At 54.6% G+C, this 16,263-nt stretch overlaps 2 protein-coding genes across 4 annotated transcripts; both read left to right on the forward strand.

The window, feature by feature from the left end:
• The first annotated feature begins 1,956 nt into the window (after positions 1-1,956).
• Positions 1,957-4,728, forward strand: PCGF1 (polycomb group ring finger 1). The gene is made up of 9 exons (XM_047746011.1): positions 1,957-2,367; positions 2,792-2,897; positions 3,055-3,207; positions 3,374-3,445; positions 3,565-3,670; positions 3,833-3,866; positions 3,965-4,051; positions 4,399-4,479; positions 4,582-4,728. The coding sequence occupies exons 1-9, from the start codon at positions 2,275-2,277 to the stop codon at positions 4,627-4,629; spliced, it is 780 nt and encodes a 259-aa protein (XP_047601967.1). The 5' UTR covers positions 1,957-2,274; the 3' UTR covers positions 4,630-4,728.
• A 76-nt stretch (positions 4,729-4,804) lies between these two features.
• LBX2 (ladybird homeobox 2) lies at positions 4,805-12,740 on the forward strand. Of its 3 annotated transcripts, none has more exons than XM_047746014.1 (3): positions 4,805-4,909; positions 10,889-11,147; positions 12,197-12,740. In XM_047746014.1, the coding sequence occupies exons 2-3, from the start codon at positions 10,943-10,945 to the stop codon at positions 12,568-12,570; spliced, it is 579 nt and encodes a 192-aa protein (XP_047601970.1). In that variant the 5' UTR covers positions 4,805-4,909; positions 10,889-10,942; the 3' UTR covers positions 12,571-12,740. The 3 variants fall into 3 exon arrangements, with proteins under 3 accessions (XP_047601970.1, XP_047601969.1, XP_047601968.1); XM_047746013.1 differs by lacking the exon at positions 4,805-4,909 and adding an exon at positions 5,263-9,427 and having other exon boundaries at positions 10,195-11,147; XM_047746012.1 differs by lacking the exon at positions 4,805-4,909 and adding an exon at positions 5,263-9,427.
• The last annotated feature ends 3,523 nt before the right edge of the window (positions 12,741-16,263 follow it).

Below are 16,263 nucleotides of genomic sequence, written 5' to 3' on the forward strand. Positions count from 1 at the left end.
CTAACCTTCTGGTGAGCTCCACCTGCCTTTGCTGCAGCCACCTTAAAGTCCGGCAGGCTGGAGGAGGCGTTCACCTCCCAAGCTCCTCATTCACTCCCTCCTATGCTTCCCTTTGAAATGTCTCATATACAGCCCTTTCTTCCCATTCCCACTGATACAACCTAATCTAGGCCATCATTACCACAACATACATTTATTCAGTTATTCATCCAGAAAATTTTGATTGAACTCCTACCACACACCAGGCACTGGATATAGAGCTGCAGACACAACAGAAGAAAAAAAAAAAAATCCCTGCCATACAAAGCTTATATTCTAGCGGGGGAGGCAGGTAAAACACAAGACATATATTAAATAATAATAAATGCTAAGAAGAAAACAAAGGAAAGGGGGAAAGTGAAAGGACAGGGGTCATGATTTATCTAAAGTGATCATAGAGGGCCTCACAGAATAACAACCTGGAGGAAGAAAGGAATCGTTTAGATATCTGAGCATTTCATGTTGGTGATAATGCAAGTATATCTTGGTGTTATCTGTGGAACAAACAGTAAGGGGTCCAGTATGGCTGGAGAGACCATGCAAGGCCTTGAAGCATTATAGGACTTGGGCTTTTATTCTGAAAATGGAAGCTATTAGGTTAAGGAAAAGATGCCTGATTTTAAAATATTGTGCTTTTCTTTAAACAAGTTTCTTAGGGTAAATTAACATACAATAAACTGTACATGTTTAAAGTGTATAAAAGTGTATGTGTACACACATGAAGCCATCACAATCAAGATAACAAACACATCCATCAACTCAAAAAACTTTCCTTATATCCTTTTTATTCATATGGAAACGTGGAGCAAGGAAAGCCGGCCAGAAGCCACTGCAATCAATCATCCAGAGGACAGATGATGGTATCTTGGACTGGGGAGGTAAGCAGTGGTTGTAGTGAGAAGGGGTTGATTTAAAAATCACTAATCTCATATTTTCTTGCTGCTTATCCACTCCAATTATTCAAAGATAAATGAGCAAAAATGTTTCTTTCATAGGGTAACTCCTTCCCTTCAAAAAAATGTCTGCTAGCTCCCTATTGCCCTTAGGCTAAAGTCCCAGCCCCAAGAGGCCTTGCTTCTATCACTACTCTCAAATCCACCCCGTGGCCTTCCTGTTCGTCTTTCCAGTCATTCCCCTTCACCCTGCCTTTTTTTCTTTTCCCACCATACTTCTTATCCACGCATCCCAACCCTATTCTCTAAATTGTGCCCACACAATGTCCCACTTCTTCTAGAAAGGAAGACCGCCCTCAGTAGTCTCCACTGGGATCATTCCCTTGAGTCTCCCAACTACACTTGATGTTAATACTTCACAGTAAACTTATCCTTGGTTTTCAGTCCCACTGGAAGTACCTAGAGATCGCGGTGTACAAGGTCTAGAGCTCCTAAGACTCTCCTGAGTACGGGGCTTACCTAGAGATCGCGGTGTACAAGGTCTAGAGCTCCTAAGACTCTCCTGAGTACGGGGCTGGGCCTATGCTACTGCAGTCTCTTGCTGCTTCGGCGTGTCTATGTGCCGTAGTGTCCCAATCCTCCTCCCCTCCTCCTTCGGCATCTGCTCTGCATTAGTCTGTCCCAGGCCTCCGCAGGCGCCGATGATTGAATCATCATCATTAACCGGGGTCTGCCCCCCCTCCCCTCCACAAGCCCCGGCGGCAGGGGAGGGGGGGGAGAATAAGATCACTACACCAAGTCCCTGAGGGTCTCCCCTCCCCGCCACCCTCTCCGAGACTCCGCAAAGCCCGGAGAAACTCCCGCCGTGGAGCCGGGAGAAGGCCTGCCATTCGGATGAAGATCCGTAACGTGGACGCGTCAGCCGACGAGGGCTACAGTACGAGGAAAGGACCCAGGAGGGGTTTCTCTAGCGGGGTCCTGGTCACGGGAGATCGACGACCCTGATCGGCGGCGGGCGGAGACCGCTGGGCCCTTTGGGGTAGAAGGGGGCAGTCTTTTGCTGGCTCCAAAAGTTAGTCCCGGGGTAGGGTAGGGTCTATTGTGATGATTACTACAAGAGGTCTGTGAGATAGGACCCCCTCCCCACAAACCCCCTCCTTAATTACGGATTGAGGAGGGGGAGGGGCCAGTGGGGCTCAGGTGAGCACACGGGGAGAAAGGGACATGGGCGGGGCCTTACAGAGGGTCAGCGAATCCGAAAAGACCTAAGCCCTCGTTGCTGGGCGACAAGTCCCGCCCCGCAGGCGGCACCGGAAGTGGCAGGCCGGGATCAGCCTTTAAGATGGCGTCTCCTCAGGGGGGCCAGATTGCGATCGCGATGAGGCTTCGGAACCAGCTCCAGTCAGTGTACAAGATGGACCCGCTACGGAACGAGGTGCAGGGGCGGCAGGGTTACTGCTGTGGTCGGCTAGCGGTGCGAACTGGGGCCGGCTGGAGGACGGGCGGTGGCTGGCCTGGCGCCCAGTGCGCCTGCGCAGAGACAGGGTACCCAATGCGCCTGCGCGATTGCGGTCGGGTTGCCAAACTCCGAGCTAGGACGCTTGCGCATTGTGCCGCCCACGTCGTGTAGTCTCCCCTGGGAAAGGAAGGTCGGGCGAGTCCAAGTGAAGGGAGCCCCCGCTGGGCGCGGAGCCCCCTGCTGGGCGGAGGGGGAGTGTCCGTTCCCGGGAACTAATCCCTTGCGGACCGCGCAGAGTGCGAGACTTGGCCGTGGGGTTTGTTGAAAGGCATCTCCTGAGCTGGGAAGGCGTATGATTGGGGTTGGAGGGGGTGATCGGTGACGGAGAGTGGATCCGCAGGAGGAGGTCCGAGTGAAGATCAAAGACCTGAATGAGCACATCGTCTGCTGCCTGTGCGCTGGCTACTTCGTGGATGCTACCACCATCACAGAGTGTCTTCATACGTGTGAGTGCCCTGGACCCTGGCTGGTTCTTCCAAGCCCTAGTCCCCATCAAGCCGGTTGCCACACTGCTGGCTGCCTGCGCCAACCACCCAGGCACCCTACCTAGCGCACGAACCCCATCCCCAGCGGGCCCAAGAGTCTGCTTTTTCCTTCCTGCAGTCTGCAAGAGTTGTATTGTGAAGTACCTCCAAACCAGTAAGTACTGCCCCATGTGCAACATCAAGATCCACGAGACACAGCCACTGCTCAACCTCAAACTGGACCGGGTCATGCAGGACATCGTATACAAGCTAGTGCCTGGCTTACAAGACAGTGAGTGACCAACCTAACTTTGAGGGGCCTCTAGAGGACTGATGCTGGAGATGACAAGGGCTTTGGTGGGAATCACATAGGTAAAGAGTCATGGGGACTGACAGTCATGGGGACAAAGTATGAGGGAGGGCTAATACTTTATTTCCCACACTCCCCTCCCTTCTAGGTGAAGAGAAACGGATTCGAGAATTCTACCAGTCTCGAGGCTTGGACCGGGTCACCCAACCCAGTGGGGAAGGTATGTCCCTTGGCAGCAGGAGGGTAAGAAAAAGCCCCCAGAACATCCCTCTTGCCCAGTTTTGCTCTCTGGGGGAAAAGGAATATGGAATCTGTGCCACTGTCCTCACTATTTCTTAGAGCCAGCCCTGAGCAACCTCGGCCTCCCTTTCAGCAGCTTTGACCACTCAAAAGCCCACTACTATCGCTATGATGAGCAGCTGAGCCTGTGCCTGGAACGGCTGAGGTAAGGAGCAGGTCCTGAACTGTCTGCAGTAACAGTCAGTGACTCGGAACCAGGGAGGGGCTTGCAGTGAGGGAGTGTCTGTTCCCTTGAAGAGAGTATACCATAGTGCTGGGTGGGAACTGAGAAGGATCAGACTCCCTAACTTGTGTTTGTTTCCCCCAGTTCTGGCAAAGACAAGAATAAAAGCATCCTGCAGGTGAGAGGGGCTGAGGGGAGGGCCTCTCTAAGGACACTCACTTCCCTGTGGCCCTTCCCTGACACACCTTTCCTCTTGCCTTCCATCCCTGTCCCCAGAACAAATACGTCCGATGTTCTGTTAGAGCTGAAGTTCGTCATCTCCGGAGGGTCCTGTGTCACCGCTTAATGCTAAATCCCCAGCATGTAAGTATTTCTACAGTAGGTTTTTGGGGAAGGAAGGGGTTGAAAGGGAGGGACGGAATCTGTAATAGATCATGGTAGTTCTTGACCTACATGCGAGAGCAGTTTTTTGGTTTTTTTTTAAAAGATTTTATTTATTTATTTGACAGAGCAAGAGATCACAAGTAGGTTGAGAGGCAGGCAGAGAGAGAGTACGAAGCAGGCTCCCTGCTGAGCAGAGAGCCCAATGTGGGGTAAATCCTGGGACCCTGAGATCATGACCTGAGACGAAGGCAGAGGCTTAACCCACTGAGCCACCCAGGCACCCCAAGAGAGCAGTTTGTAAAGCTGTGCCCCATTTCCCCTCCCAGGTACAGCTCCTTTTTGACAATGAAGTTCTCCCAGATCACATGACCATGAAGCAGATATGGCTGTCCCGCTGGTTTGGCAAGGTAAGCTGGGGTCAAGGCAGTCCCCAGGGCAGCAATGGGCTGAGGGGGCGTTTTGGGTTAGAAGCTCCCACTGACTGCTTCTTCTGCTTGTTCTCTCCTTAGCCATCCCCTTTGCTTTTACAATACAGTGTGAAAGAGAAGAGGAGGTAGGGGCCAAGCCCCCGCTACATCCCTGTCCCCTTCCTTCCCCAGATATTTATGTGAAATAAACTGTGGCTTTATTTTTTGAAATAAAAACTTTAAAAAGCATCTGTTTTTTTCCTTTCTTCCTTCCACATACTCACGCTTTGTTCTGTGTTCTGCTTCCCTCAGAAATCCTCTGAGTTTCATCTTGAAGGAGGGCCTCTCTATGTCCGTGGTCCCTCAGTGAATTGCCAAAGGAGAGGCAAAGGAGAGGGGTAGAGGACCCTACACATATAAAACTCAGAAGGTGAGCTAAGTGGAACCAGGTTACCCATACCAGCCTTTTTTTGGGGGGGGGGGTGAAGGGAAGGCTTTCTGGAGGGGAGTTTTCACTGTACCTGAATTTTGTAGCATATGCTACAGGTTTGAGTGGAGGTGTCCTAACTCAAGAGCAGTGAGGGTAGGGCTAGGGTTGGACAGGGACCACTGCAGGACTGAAGGAGATTGATATATTATTTATTTATTTGACACAGAGAGAGAGATCACAAGTAGGCAGAGAGTCAGGCAGAGAGAGGGGGAAGCAGGCTCCCTGCTGAGCAGAGAGCCCCATGCGGGGCTCAATCCCAGGGCCCTGAGATCATGACCTGAGCCGAAGGCAGAGGCTTTAACCCACTGAGCCACCCAGGCACCTCGAAGATTGATATATTTTAAAGAAAATTCCAAAGAATCTAAAAAATATATAAGAATAATTTTTTTAAAATAGGGGGTTAGGACACAGGGAGCACAAGGGTGTTGAGTTGGAGACATGCTTGTCCATACAGGATTCAGTAGGCCTTCAGGTACCTGGATCAGGTGAAGCTAGGGTGAGGAGAGGGAAGGTGGTGCCCAGGAGAGCAAAGGCAATTTCAGGTAACAAGAGGAAAGCAGCAAGGCTGTTAATTTCCTTGATTAATTCAGCAAACATTCCTTGACTGTATGAGCCCAGACATGAGCCTTGGGCTCTGGACATAAATTCAGCCAGTCTCCCTGTTCTGTAGCCTCTCAGTAGGGTAGTCAGAAACTTGTCTGACTGGGACAGTAACAGATGGAGGAAGAAGTTCCTGAGGGAAGCTAATGGGCTGTGGCTGAATCTGGGACGAATGGGAAAGGAGCCAGCAGCATCAATGTTGCCAGAACTCAACTTTGAAGCCTAAGTCTTCTACGGGCCCAAGTCTGACTCCAGTGAATTCAAAGGGGTCACTGTGCATGGCTGGGGAGGGCTGAAGGCATGGAGCTTCCAGGGATAAAGATGGGGGCAGAAGACCTAGGGGAGGAGTTCCGTGAAGATGGTGTGAACTGGCTAAAGAGCCTGAGCCTGGGGCGTCCCGGGGTGGGAGTGGTATGTTTGAGGGGCCTGAGCATAGTGACCAGTGCACAGTAGACCTGGCCTTCCCTACACACAGATGAAGCTTGTAGGTCACGAGAAGAGCACAGTGTATAGGGACCGCAGAAGGCAAGGAAGAGCCCTCAAGTGTAATGGGCGGACCGTGAGGACCAGGGCGGGGACACTGTAGAACTTTCAGCCCAACAGAATCTCCGCGATTCCCAAACCGTCGCACGTTTCTGACTTCATGCCTAGAGTACTTCTCCCTCACCCCACACCCAGCTGTTCTTTCAAGGCCCAAGTATCACCTCCTCCAGGAAACCCTCTCTCCGCCAGAACCCAGGCTTTTGCACCCCTTTGTGCCTGCCTCTAAACCAGCATATATCTTGAGGCTTGGGGTCAATGATATCTGCATCCGTTGGGCTCCTCCCCTGTCTTCTGGGACTCACGGCATGGGCTCCACTCAAGCATGCCCCACCGAGGCTGTTCTCCAGGGGTTTGCAGGTGGAAGGGCACTTTTAAGGAATTAACACCACCACCACGACCGCCAGAGGTGTGGGCTGAGGGGGAAAGAGAGTAGAAATGCTCCTAAGGATATTTTGGGTCCCCAAGCAGCTGCAGGAGTTGGGGACTCGTCTGATTGGGGCTCGGCAGCAGCTTGGCATCAAGAAGGCCCAGTCAGAAGATAAGCCTGACCTGGGAACCAGGCCTCAGGATGAGGCTTTTAACAGCGTATGGCTTGAGGCCAAGGGGCAGCAGAAGGTGCTCAGGCGGGGACCTGGGGTGCAGCAGGCAGCCTCCCCTTGCGCCCAGCTCGGCAGAACCTTCTTTGTGTCTGTCAGCGGCTGTGGCAGAGGCAGCTGCAGTGCATCTCCCATCTCCCAAGGTGACTGATGCAGGCCAGCTGTGGGCTGAGGGCCGAGCGCTGCTCTTCCCCTGTTTACGAGTCCCTTATCCCCTCCCTGGCATGCGCCTCACAGAGTCCGTCCCCCAGGGTCACTCAGGTTAAGAACTGCACCACGGGGAGAATCAAGCCCAGTTCTCTTGAGCTGGGCAACCGAGAATGCGCTTGGTCACTTGGTTGTGTTCAAGAGGCCAGCTCTCAGCCGGCCTTCTCCAGGGGGTGCTGCCCTTGACCTTGCGGCACTTCTGGGTGGAGGCGTCAGTCAGTCCTCACTTGCTGGGTCGAGTTGGCTCTTGCCCCATCCCCTTCTCATCTAGCCATTTCGGCTGTCCACACTCACCTGGGGGAAAGGGGCACCGAGATTTGCCCTCACCTTTGGCACAGGGGAGAACCAGTCCCTCTCAGCCTGGCCCGTCTCTCCCAGCACCAGGGTTGGGCAGAAAAGGAGGGAAAAGGGACTTCACTGGTGGTGGAGTAGTGGGTCTCAGAGGGGGTGGGGTGGGGTGGGTGTGTGTGTGTGTGTGTGTCGAGGATGGAGTCGAAGTCTCCTGCCACTCCCCTGGCGCACACAACCTCCATAACCACAGAACAACACAGAACCGGGGGCGGTGAGCCAGCGTACAGGGCTGCCACAGGATCACAGACCCAAGCAAGGCCCTCCAAGAAACGAAACTAAAATGTTAAGTGTCTGAGTCAATTCTTTTCCGCAACATTTTCTGAAAGAGAAAACAAGCTCAGAAGTGTGATAGATGAAGGGCTGCCCCGCCCCGCCCCGCTGCCTGGAGTTTCCTCCCTTAACTCGCACTTCCCTCTCACTGGCTAACGGACTTCCCTAAGGGTCTAAAGGGGCAGCCAAGCACCTCTCTATGACTGTTCTTGTACTTCCACCTCCCTGAGGGGGTTATTCCGAAGATTCCCCCAGCCTTCCCTTTACATTCACAGAGTTCAAAGGAATGCCCCGGAAGGGAAATTTGGAGACTGAAGGTTGTTTATTGAGCAGATCTCTGCCAAGAAGAGGGGCATCAGTTTGGGGTGAGCCTGGGTCAGGGAACCCACCAGATGGGAGGCTGAGGTGGGCAAGGTGGTTGAGAGGTATGGTGTCAGGGAATGAGGGAGAAGGTGGGGCTACAAGGAAAAGGACATCTGAAAGGGGGTGATGAACAGAGGTGTGAGAAAGCATCCTTAAATAGGAGTAGAGGCATCTTCCTGAGGGAGTGAAAGTTGGAATGTGGGGATCTCGATAACGGGGAGGAGCAGAGGACCCCAAATGTCTGAAAGGACAATGAGGGGAATCCGAGTAGATGGGAGACCACAAGGGGTGGCTTGAGAATCCTGAGAGAGGAAAACCTCCACCACAGACGGGGGTTGGGGGGGTGCGTATCTATGAATCCCCTCTGTGAAGGAGGCCCGGGACAGGGAGCGTTGGACCCTGGGGTGGGAGGTATGGGTGAGGGAAGCCTACAAGACAGCTGAGCTCCACAACCTCCTCCCCACCCCCAACCCAGAACCCAGGTTTCATCTCTTAATCTCCCTCATTAATCATTCACCTTCCTCCTACCCCCATCAGCGGATCTAGTTTCTTCCCAGCTCAGGTTCCAGAGGTTTTGCTGGAAGAAGTCCCCTACTGTGGCCTCACCATCGTCTGGACACGTCCCTGGCCGCTGGGCTGACCTTAACAGGCTCTGCTGTCAGTGGCCTTCTGCCTTTACTAGTCTCTCCTTCTCTTTCTTGTCCCCCAAATGAGGATCGCCCAACTCCGTTGTCCAACCGCATTACTTGAGCCTGGTTGCTGCGGGGGAGAAGATAGGCGCTAGAGATGGAAGAGGAGGAAGGCAAAGGCCCTTCAGGAGAGAGGGTACTCCCCACAAATACACTAGTAACTGAGAGCGAGGAAGAGATGACCTAAAAGCTACACAGAGGACACAAGAGTGTTTGGTGATAGGCTTGGGACATGAGCTAGGCAATTCCAGCAGGCTCCTGAGACCCTCTTTAAATGCAGATTAAGTGAAACCTCAGAGGACTGAGGCTTCCAGCCAGGAGGGTCTCTCTTGGCCCCTTTCCACCTCCCCCTATTAGTAACCAATTAGCAAGGTCCTGAGGCATTTGGGTTTTCTGCCGTGGCCTGGCTCTGCTCTCAGCCCCAGCAGTGGCCCGCTGGGCTGAGTGTGCTGCTCAGGCTGCAAGCGTACTGAGTGTGTCTGGGGGAGCGGGGAGGGGTCTTACCAAGAGGACCCGGTGTTTCTCCGCCTCTGTTTGGTGGTGGGCCAGGCCAGTGCCTTGGGCTATGTGAGGTTCCCTCACCCCCACCATCAAAGCGCCTTCTGGTCCTTGTTAAAGAGTCTTTGGCCCAGGTGCCTTAGATCTCCCAAGCTCTGTTTAGGGCACCTCAGCTGCAGGCTCCACTTGCCCCCGGGAAAAGGCACAGAGGGTCATTGCACAAGCAGTGGGAGGTGCAGAGGTCTACAGAGGTGACGTGATGGCCAGTCCAGGAGGGACTTCTTCTTGGCACTGTTGGAAAAAACCAGAAGAATCCTGTGGAGGCATGTCCCTTAGGAATGGTGAGCTCCTTGGGAGTGGTGGGGCTTCTCTCAGCTGTGAATCCCCTAGCTATTTGGGCATGTTTATGTGAACAAAACATGCCTTCTTGGGCCTCCACTGGTGAAGCAGCCCTCTCCCAGAGCTGCCTTCTTCCTACAAAGGAGCGCTGTGGAGTGCTCACCTAGGTGTGAGCTAAGTACTAGAACAGGTGGGGGAGAAAAGAAAGAAAAGGACACAAATCGGATAGGAATGAATATCCCTGGGGCACCTTAGTGGCTCAGTTAGTTAAGCGGTTAAGTGTCTGTCTTTGGCTCAGTTCATGATCCTGGAGTCCTGGGATTGAGCCCCAGGTCGGGCTCCCTGCTCAGCAGGGAGTCTGCTTCCTCCTTGTGTGCTGTCTTTCAAATAATATCTTAAAAAGAAAAAAGGAATGAATATATTAGACCTTAGAGTTTGTCCCCGAGGTGGCAGGGGTTTCTGTCCCAGGATTTGGTTGGGTCCATGAAGTCTGGCATTCAGGTCACTTTTCTATGAGGCGTGACCAGTGTGGCCCTTCCCATTGCTGCTCCTACACAGTGGTTTCTGGGCTTCCCAGGCTGGGGAATCCTTATTTGAACTACAGGAGCTTAATAAAGAGGCAAAGACAGATGGGCTGATGGGTCTCTGTGGAGGCCAGACTTCCTTGGCAAAGACCAGCCCAGGCAGTAGCGCTAGCTCTGGATTTGCTGTGTCCTCTCTCCTGAGGCCCAGGTCTCCTCCGCTTCTTCGTGTGTTTTGACTTTCCCAGGGCCTCTGAGTCGCGGTGGACTGGCCTGGGTCCAGAGAGCCAGAGGAGTCCGCTCACCTGCCTTTGCTTCCACATTGCATCCCCAATGCTCCCGGTTGCAGACTCTCTGCCAGGCCAGGTCCTGCCGAGTCTCGAGTTCCCCCCAGCCCCCTCGCGCCGCACTAATAACTTCCAGCCGCCAGGACCTCTTTAAGAGCGTTCCGCAGGGGTGGGGCGGGGACGAGGGGGCTAGGACGGGAGACTGAGGTTCTTCCTAGGAGAGATCGGACATCCTAGAACACTCAGCTCTGGTATCCCTCCTCGGAATTTTGCAAATCCCCATCCGCTGGGGCCAGGGGAAGCAATTTTATTGCCGACTAGTTTATGAGCCAGAGCAGCGGCTTGGCGGGGAGTCAGTGACACACAGAAACTAGGGGCCGTCCAGGAAGGGTCCAGCCAGAATGTGCACCGGGCCGCACCCCGCAGCGCGAAGCAGCTCAGCGGCCGGGTACGGCAGGTTGTTCTGGGGCTTCTCTCCGAGCCTCCCCACCCTGTAGAAATACTGCTGCCGGGTTATCTACTAGCTCCAGACCCACCGCGCGCCCCGAGTTGGGGGTTGGGGGCGCAGGAGGAGGGGCACAGGGGGCTCGGGCCCAGCGCGGGGGGCGGGTCCCAGGCGGGGGGCCCAGATCGGGAACCGCGCGCTGGGGCCCAGGCAGCTGCGGAGCGGATCTCATCCGGCGGCGGGACCGCCACAACCCGAGCGGCCATGAACTCGGGACCCCAGCCTCGGACACCCCGGACACTATTCAGCATCGCAGACATCCTAGGCCCGCGCAGGATTACCCGAGGACCTTCTACGTCTCAGCTTCCAGAGTTGAGCCCTGGTCCCACGTCGCCTCTGTGCGCGCTGGAGGAGCTGACCAGTAAAACTTTCCTCGGACTCGACGGGCACGCTCCGGAGTCCTCTGAAGGTACAGCGCCGGCGAGGTCACGCACTTTGACTCAACCTTCTCCCCATCTGTCTCCTCCCGGTCCCGGTCTCGAACCTTCGTTCACCCTGGCCGCCACCCTAATCCGCCCCCTGCCCTCGACTCACGTGCCGGGACTTGCATCTCCCGATACTCACTCCCCTCCATAGTTCCCAGGCTTCGCGGCCGCTCCTGGAGGCTGCCAGCGCCGAGGGGAAGGATCGGTCTGTCGAGAAGCGAGTGCCCCGTGGGTCCGTTCACCGTAGGCGGGCCAATCGCGACAGAGAGAGACCCGTGAGGAGACAAAAGGCCTGAGCTAGAGGCTGTAAACGAATGAGCTAGGGCAAGGGCGGTGCAGAAAGTGCTGGGAGGCGAGGTTCCGGCCTCTCCGGGGGACCTTGCTCTGCTCCACGCCGCTCTCTTCAGGAGAACGCACAGGAGCAGAAGGTCCTTGCGGAGGCAGGGATCGCGGGACGTACTTCGCCTCTCCTTACCCCTTTGATTCCCCATACCTCCCTTTTGGGCTGGAGGAGGAGGCGCCGTGTCACTAAAGAAGTGTAAACCGAGAGTGCCCATCGTGACCCGTGCGTCTCTAGAAGGCCATGGTCCTGTTCCTGTTAACACTCATCGTCCGGGGCCAGCTGCCCCTACTTTGACCACGGTGGGTCCCCGCCTCGGTGCCGGTCCCAAGGCCTCGAAGGTCCTGCCCCAGTTGGCCTGCCTCTGCGCCAAGTCGTCTCTGGCCCGTCCTCCTTCCACTCCCTCACCTCCGCAAGATGCCCTCAAGACTGCTGCCTCCCATACCCACGTGGCCCTTTTCACTTTATGTCCCCCACTCCCCTCTCAGCCTGAACCCTGGTTGGGTAAGCGGCTGCGGTTCTGGCGCCGGTCCGCCTTCTCCCTCTGCCTCCCCGCCCCTGGCTTAAGCTACCCTCCGACCCCAACAGCGACCCCCCCCCCCCCCCCGCAACCCTGCCCCCGCCTCAGCTTCCCCTCCGGGCAGAAGCCCGATTCTTGCAGACCGGAGACTGACACCCGCCCTATCCTCGCAGGCCGCGCAGCCCCGGGTGCGCTGGGCCCCGGCCCGACGGGCCGCAGGCGGCGAAAGTCACGCACGGCGTTCACTGCGCAGCAGGTGCTGGAGCTGGAGCGACGCTTCGTCTTCCAGAAGTACCTGGCGCCTTCAGAGCGTGACGGGCTGGCGGCGAGGCTCGGTCTGGCCAACGCACAGGTTGTCACGTGGTTCCAGAACCGGCGAGCCAAGCTCAGACGCGACGTGGAGGAGATGCGCGCCGACGTGGCCTCACTGAGTGCACTGTCCCCCGAAGTCCCGTGCGGCCTGCAGCGGCCGGATGGCGGCCCCGGTCCCGGCCCGCCGGACTCCGGGCACCACCTGACAGAAGAAGAGATTCAGGTGGTCGACTGAAGGCAAAGCCGCTGCCGGCCGGGCTCTGGGTCCCCGTCTCCTCACCTCCGTGCCCCGCGCCCTGTCCCGGTTCCCGGGTGGAGGGAGGGTGTGGATCCGGCCTTCTCTGGCTCATAGCCCAGACGCTCAGTTTTCCCAGTTGTTGAGAATAAAATTGAGACTCAGTCGCAGGAGGCCTCAATCCCAGCGGCGGTGGTGGTAAGAGCAAAATCGGTGATTGTTGTGCAGATTCCGTGTTTGGCTGAGCGCTTTAAACTCGATGTCTCCTTTAACCCTGGTAGCAACTCTTTAAGGTCGGTGATATAATGATGCCCATTTCACGAAGCAAGAGCCACTAGGTCAGGATTTGGACCTATGCATCCTGCCAGGCTTCAGAACCAGTGCTTGTCAGCCCTCACAGTGCTCTGGAAACTTTGAGCCGAGGAGTAGGAGATGGGATTCTGGTAGCTATGGGTGACCCACCCCTACTGACTGCCTTTGGTGGCAGGACTCCACCAGGTCTTTGATTCTCTCCCCTCCTCAGCCCCTCCCCCCCCCCCCCCCCCAGACCTTGCTTCTAACCTCTAGGTGGCCACCTGATTCTACCCTTTCCCCACCCTGCGGTTTCTTGTTAATGGGGTCTTGACCCTTCTCCTACCTCTGCTGAAAGAACCCTATATTGGGACACAGGCTAAGTGAAGCCCCCAGGGAGAAGGGCCACAACCCTACTTCTGTGACTTCTGCCCTGCACTTGGGCAGGAAGTGTCCCCGCCAGGATGGTGGCCTTGGCAGAAAGATTGGGAGGCCCGCTGACGTGGAGCTTGGTGTAGTGGCTTAGGGCCTTGTGGGTGAAGTCAACAGCCTACCCTCACTGGTGGACATTTCTGAGACTAATTTATTCTGCTGGTAATTAATCACTCTCTGGCAGTGTGATAGGGAGGGAAGAGGCCTACCCCTAAGCAGGGCCATCCCTGCTGATCTTCACAAGACCATGCTGAGGCTCTTTCCTGGTTCCCTCTCTCCGTGTTTGCCCTTCCTCCCCCCTCAGACCTTTCCATGCTTCTGCCCAGATCCCACAGTCTCATTCTCAAGAATGCTCTGAGAGTGACCTTCCCAGGATCCAAGGGGAGTCAGCTAGGGCCTGAGTTGCAGGTGGAGGTCCCAGGAGAGGCTCTTTCAGGGATAGTGAACAAGACTGGAAGGCAGAAGGGAACCTGGTGTTGTTAGACAAGAGCTACCCCTTACTGAGCACAATTCAAGGGATTTGCATGGATTAATCTTCACAGTTTTCCCAGGAGATAATGAGACTTTAATTTCATTTTAAGTGTAAAGAGACTGAATCACAGAAGCCCAAGACCACCCCATCACCTGGCTGTGAAGCTTGTAAGTGGTGGGGCTGGCACTAACCTGCTTGCCTAGGTGACTCGGGCTCATGCTTTTGGCCACTGCACGCTCTGTCCCTGTAACTGCGACTGGGCCTAACTGAAAGAAGAAAATGGTTTACGAAGAAAGCAGAGGAGAAAGGGCCAAAGGTAGGAATTTAGGCCTTGTACTGTAGCTCGAGCCTGGTCGGTGGAGATTTTAGAGAGGAGAGGTTCACCAGTGTTGGAGCCAGCTCATATGCCTGCAAGTGTAGGGGAGACCAGGGACTGGCAGGGGCCTGAGGAAGGAGTGGATCTCTGGCCACTGTGGAAGGTAAGAGCTGAGGGGATTCAGGGTCAGACTTGGGGGATGGGGGAGGCTGTAAGGAAAGAGGAGTCTGTGTGATTATCCCAGTGACCAAATATTGCATCTATCACTGACCGCCTCACAAACCTGGGCAAGTGGAAGGAAAAAATGGCATCATGGTCAGAAATAATGACTACTGGTGTAGAGCTAGGAATTTGTCAGCCGTTATGTGTGAAAAGTATTCTTTACACCTGTGTTGCCCTTTCAGTACACATAGACAACACACACACATACACACACACTCCCTGGTTCTGGTCCAGGGCCCCTCCATATTCCCTTCATCTGCTTCCTAAGGGCTGCCTCTCTTGAACCTTTAGAGTGACTGACTCATTCTTGTTTGTCCAAGACTTTCCCAGCTTCAGGACGCAAAGTCCCACACTCCAGGAAATCCCTGTCCCAGGAAAACTGGGATGATTGGTCACTGTGCTTCTACACCCTAGGGACTCAGAACTCTGGCTGCTGGGCTGGAACCCTATCAGTTAGCAGTGTGAGTGTGGGGCAAAATGGGGACAAGGTGTCAGAAGTCCTGTGGCTCTTGGAGAAGATTCAAGTCCAGGACAGGTCAAGGGATACTGGGGAGGGGAACATTTCTTTGAGAGGCTTGAAAAGCAAAGCGCCAGCTCAGCTTCAAAGCAAAGATACCACACAGTGGTGATGGGTGCCCGTTTGAGGAACCCTAGTGGAGTCCCCAAAGCAGCGAAGTAGCTCCCTGCTGCGTAGAACAAGATGGCCACATGAACAGGCCTTTTATGGAGTCATCATAATGTAATCACCCCTCAAACAAACACAACCACATCTCCCCAACTAGGCATGAGCAAAGAGCTTCCAGAGCAAATAATTCTTGTTAGGAAGGTATGATTTAGTCAAGTTAATTGGCTCTGAGCTGTAATCTCCCTCCACTCGAGGCCTCCTAAATTCCTCTCCATAATCCATACCTCCCATAATCAATCCTCGGATGAACAAATCTCAAGCCTCGCCCACCAAAATGGTCTCCAGATGGTGTATCCTCTGCCAGGTCCTAGAACAAGTGGGTGGGCATTAGCATCGCCCAGAGGGCTTAATGAAACGCAACTTGCTGTGCCCCACTGTTGTCCTTTCTGATTGAGCAGCTCTAGGGTGGGGCCTGAGAATGCATTTGCAGCAAGTTCCCAGGTTGCTGCTGGTCCAGGCCCTGCACCTGGAGAACCACAGCCCCAGAGCTCTGTATTTTGCGAAATAAGCAACAATTCACTCATAATCCCCTCTCCACTGTGGGGGAATCGTGAGTATGTAGGACCATTGCAGATAAAAACCAATTTATTTAGCACCCATTGTGTACCAGGCACTTGGTAGGCATTTTCTTACACTTTGACTTTCAGTCCTCACAACTGCCCTGTGAGGTAGGGATTGCCCCCATTTTTCAGATGAGGGACCTAAGGCACAGACGTTAAGACCTGCCCAAGGTGACCCAGCTCATGCTGGCAGACTTCATTCTGCTATACAGTATTGAAAGAGCCTGCTCTGTAAACAAAAATGATCTGGGAAAGCCCTGTATAAAGAAGGTTTTTCAACATCCCCTATACAGCTATGAATGGTGTTGAGCAAGACCACAGGGGGGCAAGAATCATTTCTCCTGATGAACGGTTCCTCCAGGCAAGGCATTCTGGGAGGCCGGAGTCCCCTGCAGATCCACATTTCAGTGAGCTGAGAGTCCCAGGAAGGGTTAGGGAGGAAGCAGCCAGGGGCAGCTGTCAGGATCTTCGAGAAACCATAAGATCATGATTCTTACACAGGAAGCAGGGAATGACAGCCTTCTTTGGGGGCAGTGACCCTTGGTCGAAATACTGAGTAAACTTGACATGGGGAAATGCTCATTACAACGCCTAGTGCCGGAATGGAGAAAGCACAGCCACAGGAGCAGCAGCCGGGGTGCCTGCTGGGGTCCCATGAGCAGGAGAGCCAGCACGGGTGGGCGGGCTATGGAGATGTGTGTACCCTGCCAGCTCC

Source organism: Lutra lutra, chromosome 9, assembly GCF_902655055.1.
Source record: "Lutra lutra chromosome 9, mLutLut1.2, whole genome shotgun sequence".
NCBI lineage: Eukaryota > Metazoa > Chordata > Mammalia > Carnivora > Mustelidae > Lutra > Lutra lutra.

Excerpts from the sequence above, each read along its gene's own strand:
- PCGF1 (XM_047746011.1), top strand. The coding sequence starts at position 2,275 with ATGGCGTCTCCTCAGGGGGGCCAGATTGCGATCGCGATGAGGCTTCGG. Across the intron at positions 3,208-3,373 it reads AGTGCCTGGCTTACAAGACA|GTGAAGAGAAACGGATTCGA; the intron begins GTGAGTGACCAA and ends CCTCCCTTCTAG. Across the intron at positions 4,480-4,581 it reads TGTCCCGCTGGTTTGGCAAG|CCATCCCCTTTGCTTTTACA; the intron begins GTAAGCTGGGGT and ends TTCTCTCCTTAG.
- LBX2 (XM_047746012.1), top strand. Across the intron at positions 11,148-12,196 it reads CGCTCCGGAGTCCTCTGAAG|GCCGCGCAGCCCCGGGTGCG; the intron begins GTACAGCGCCGG and ends CTATCCTCGCAG.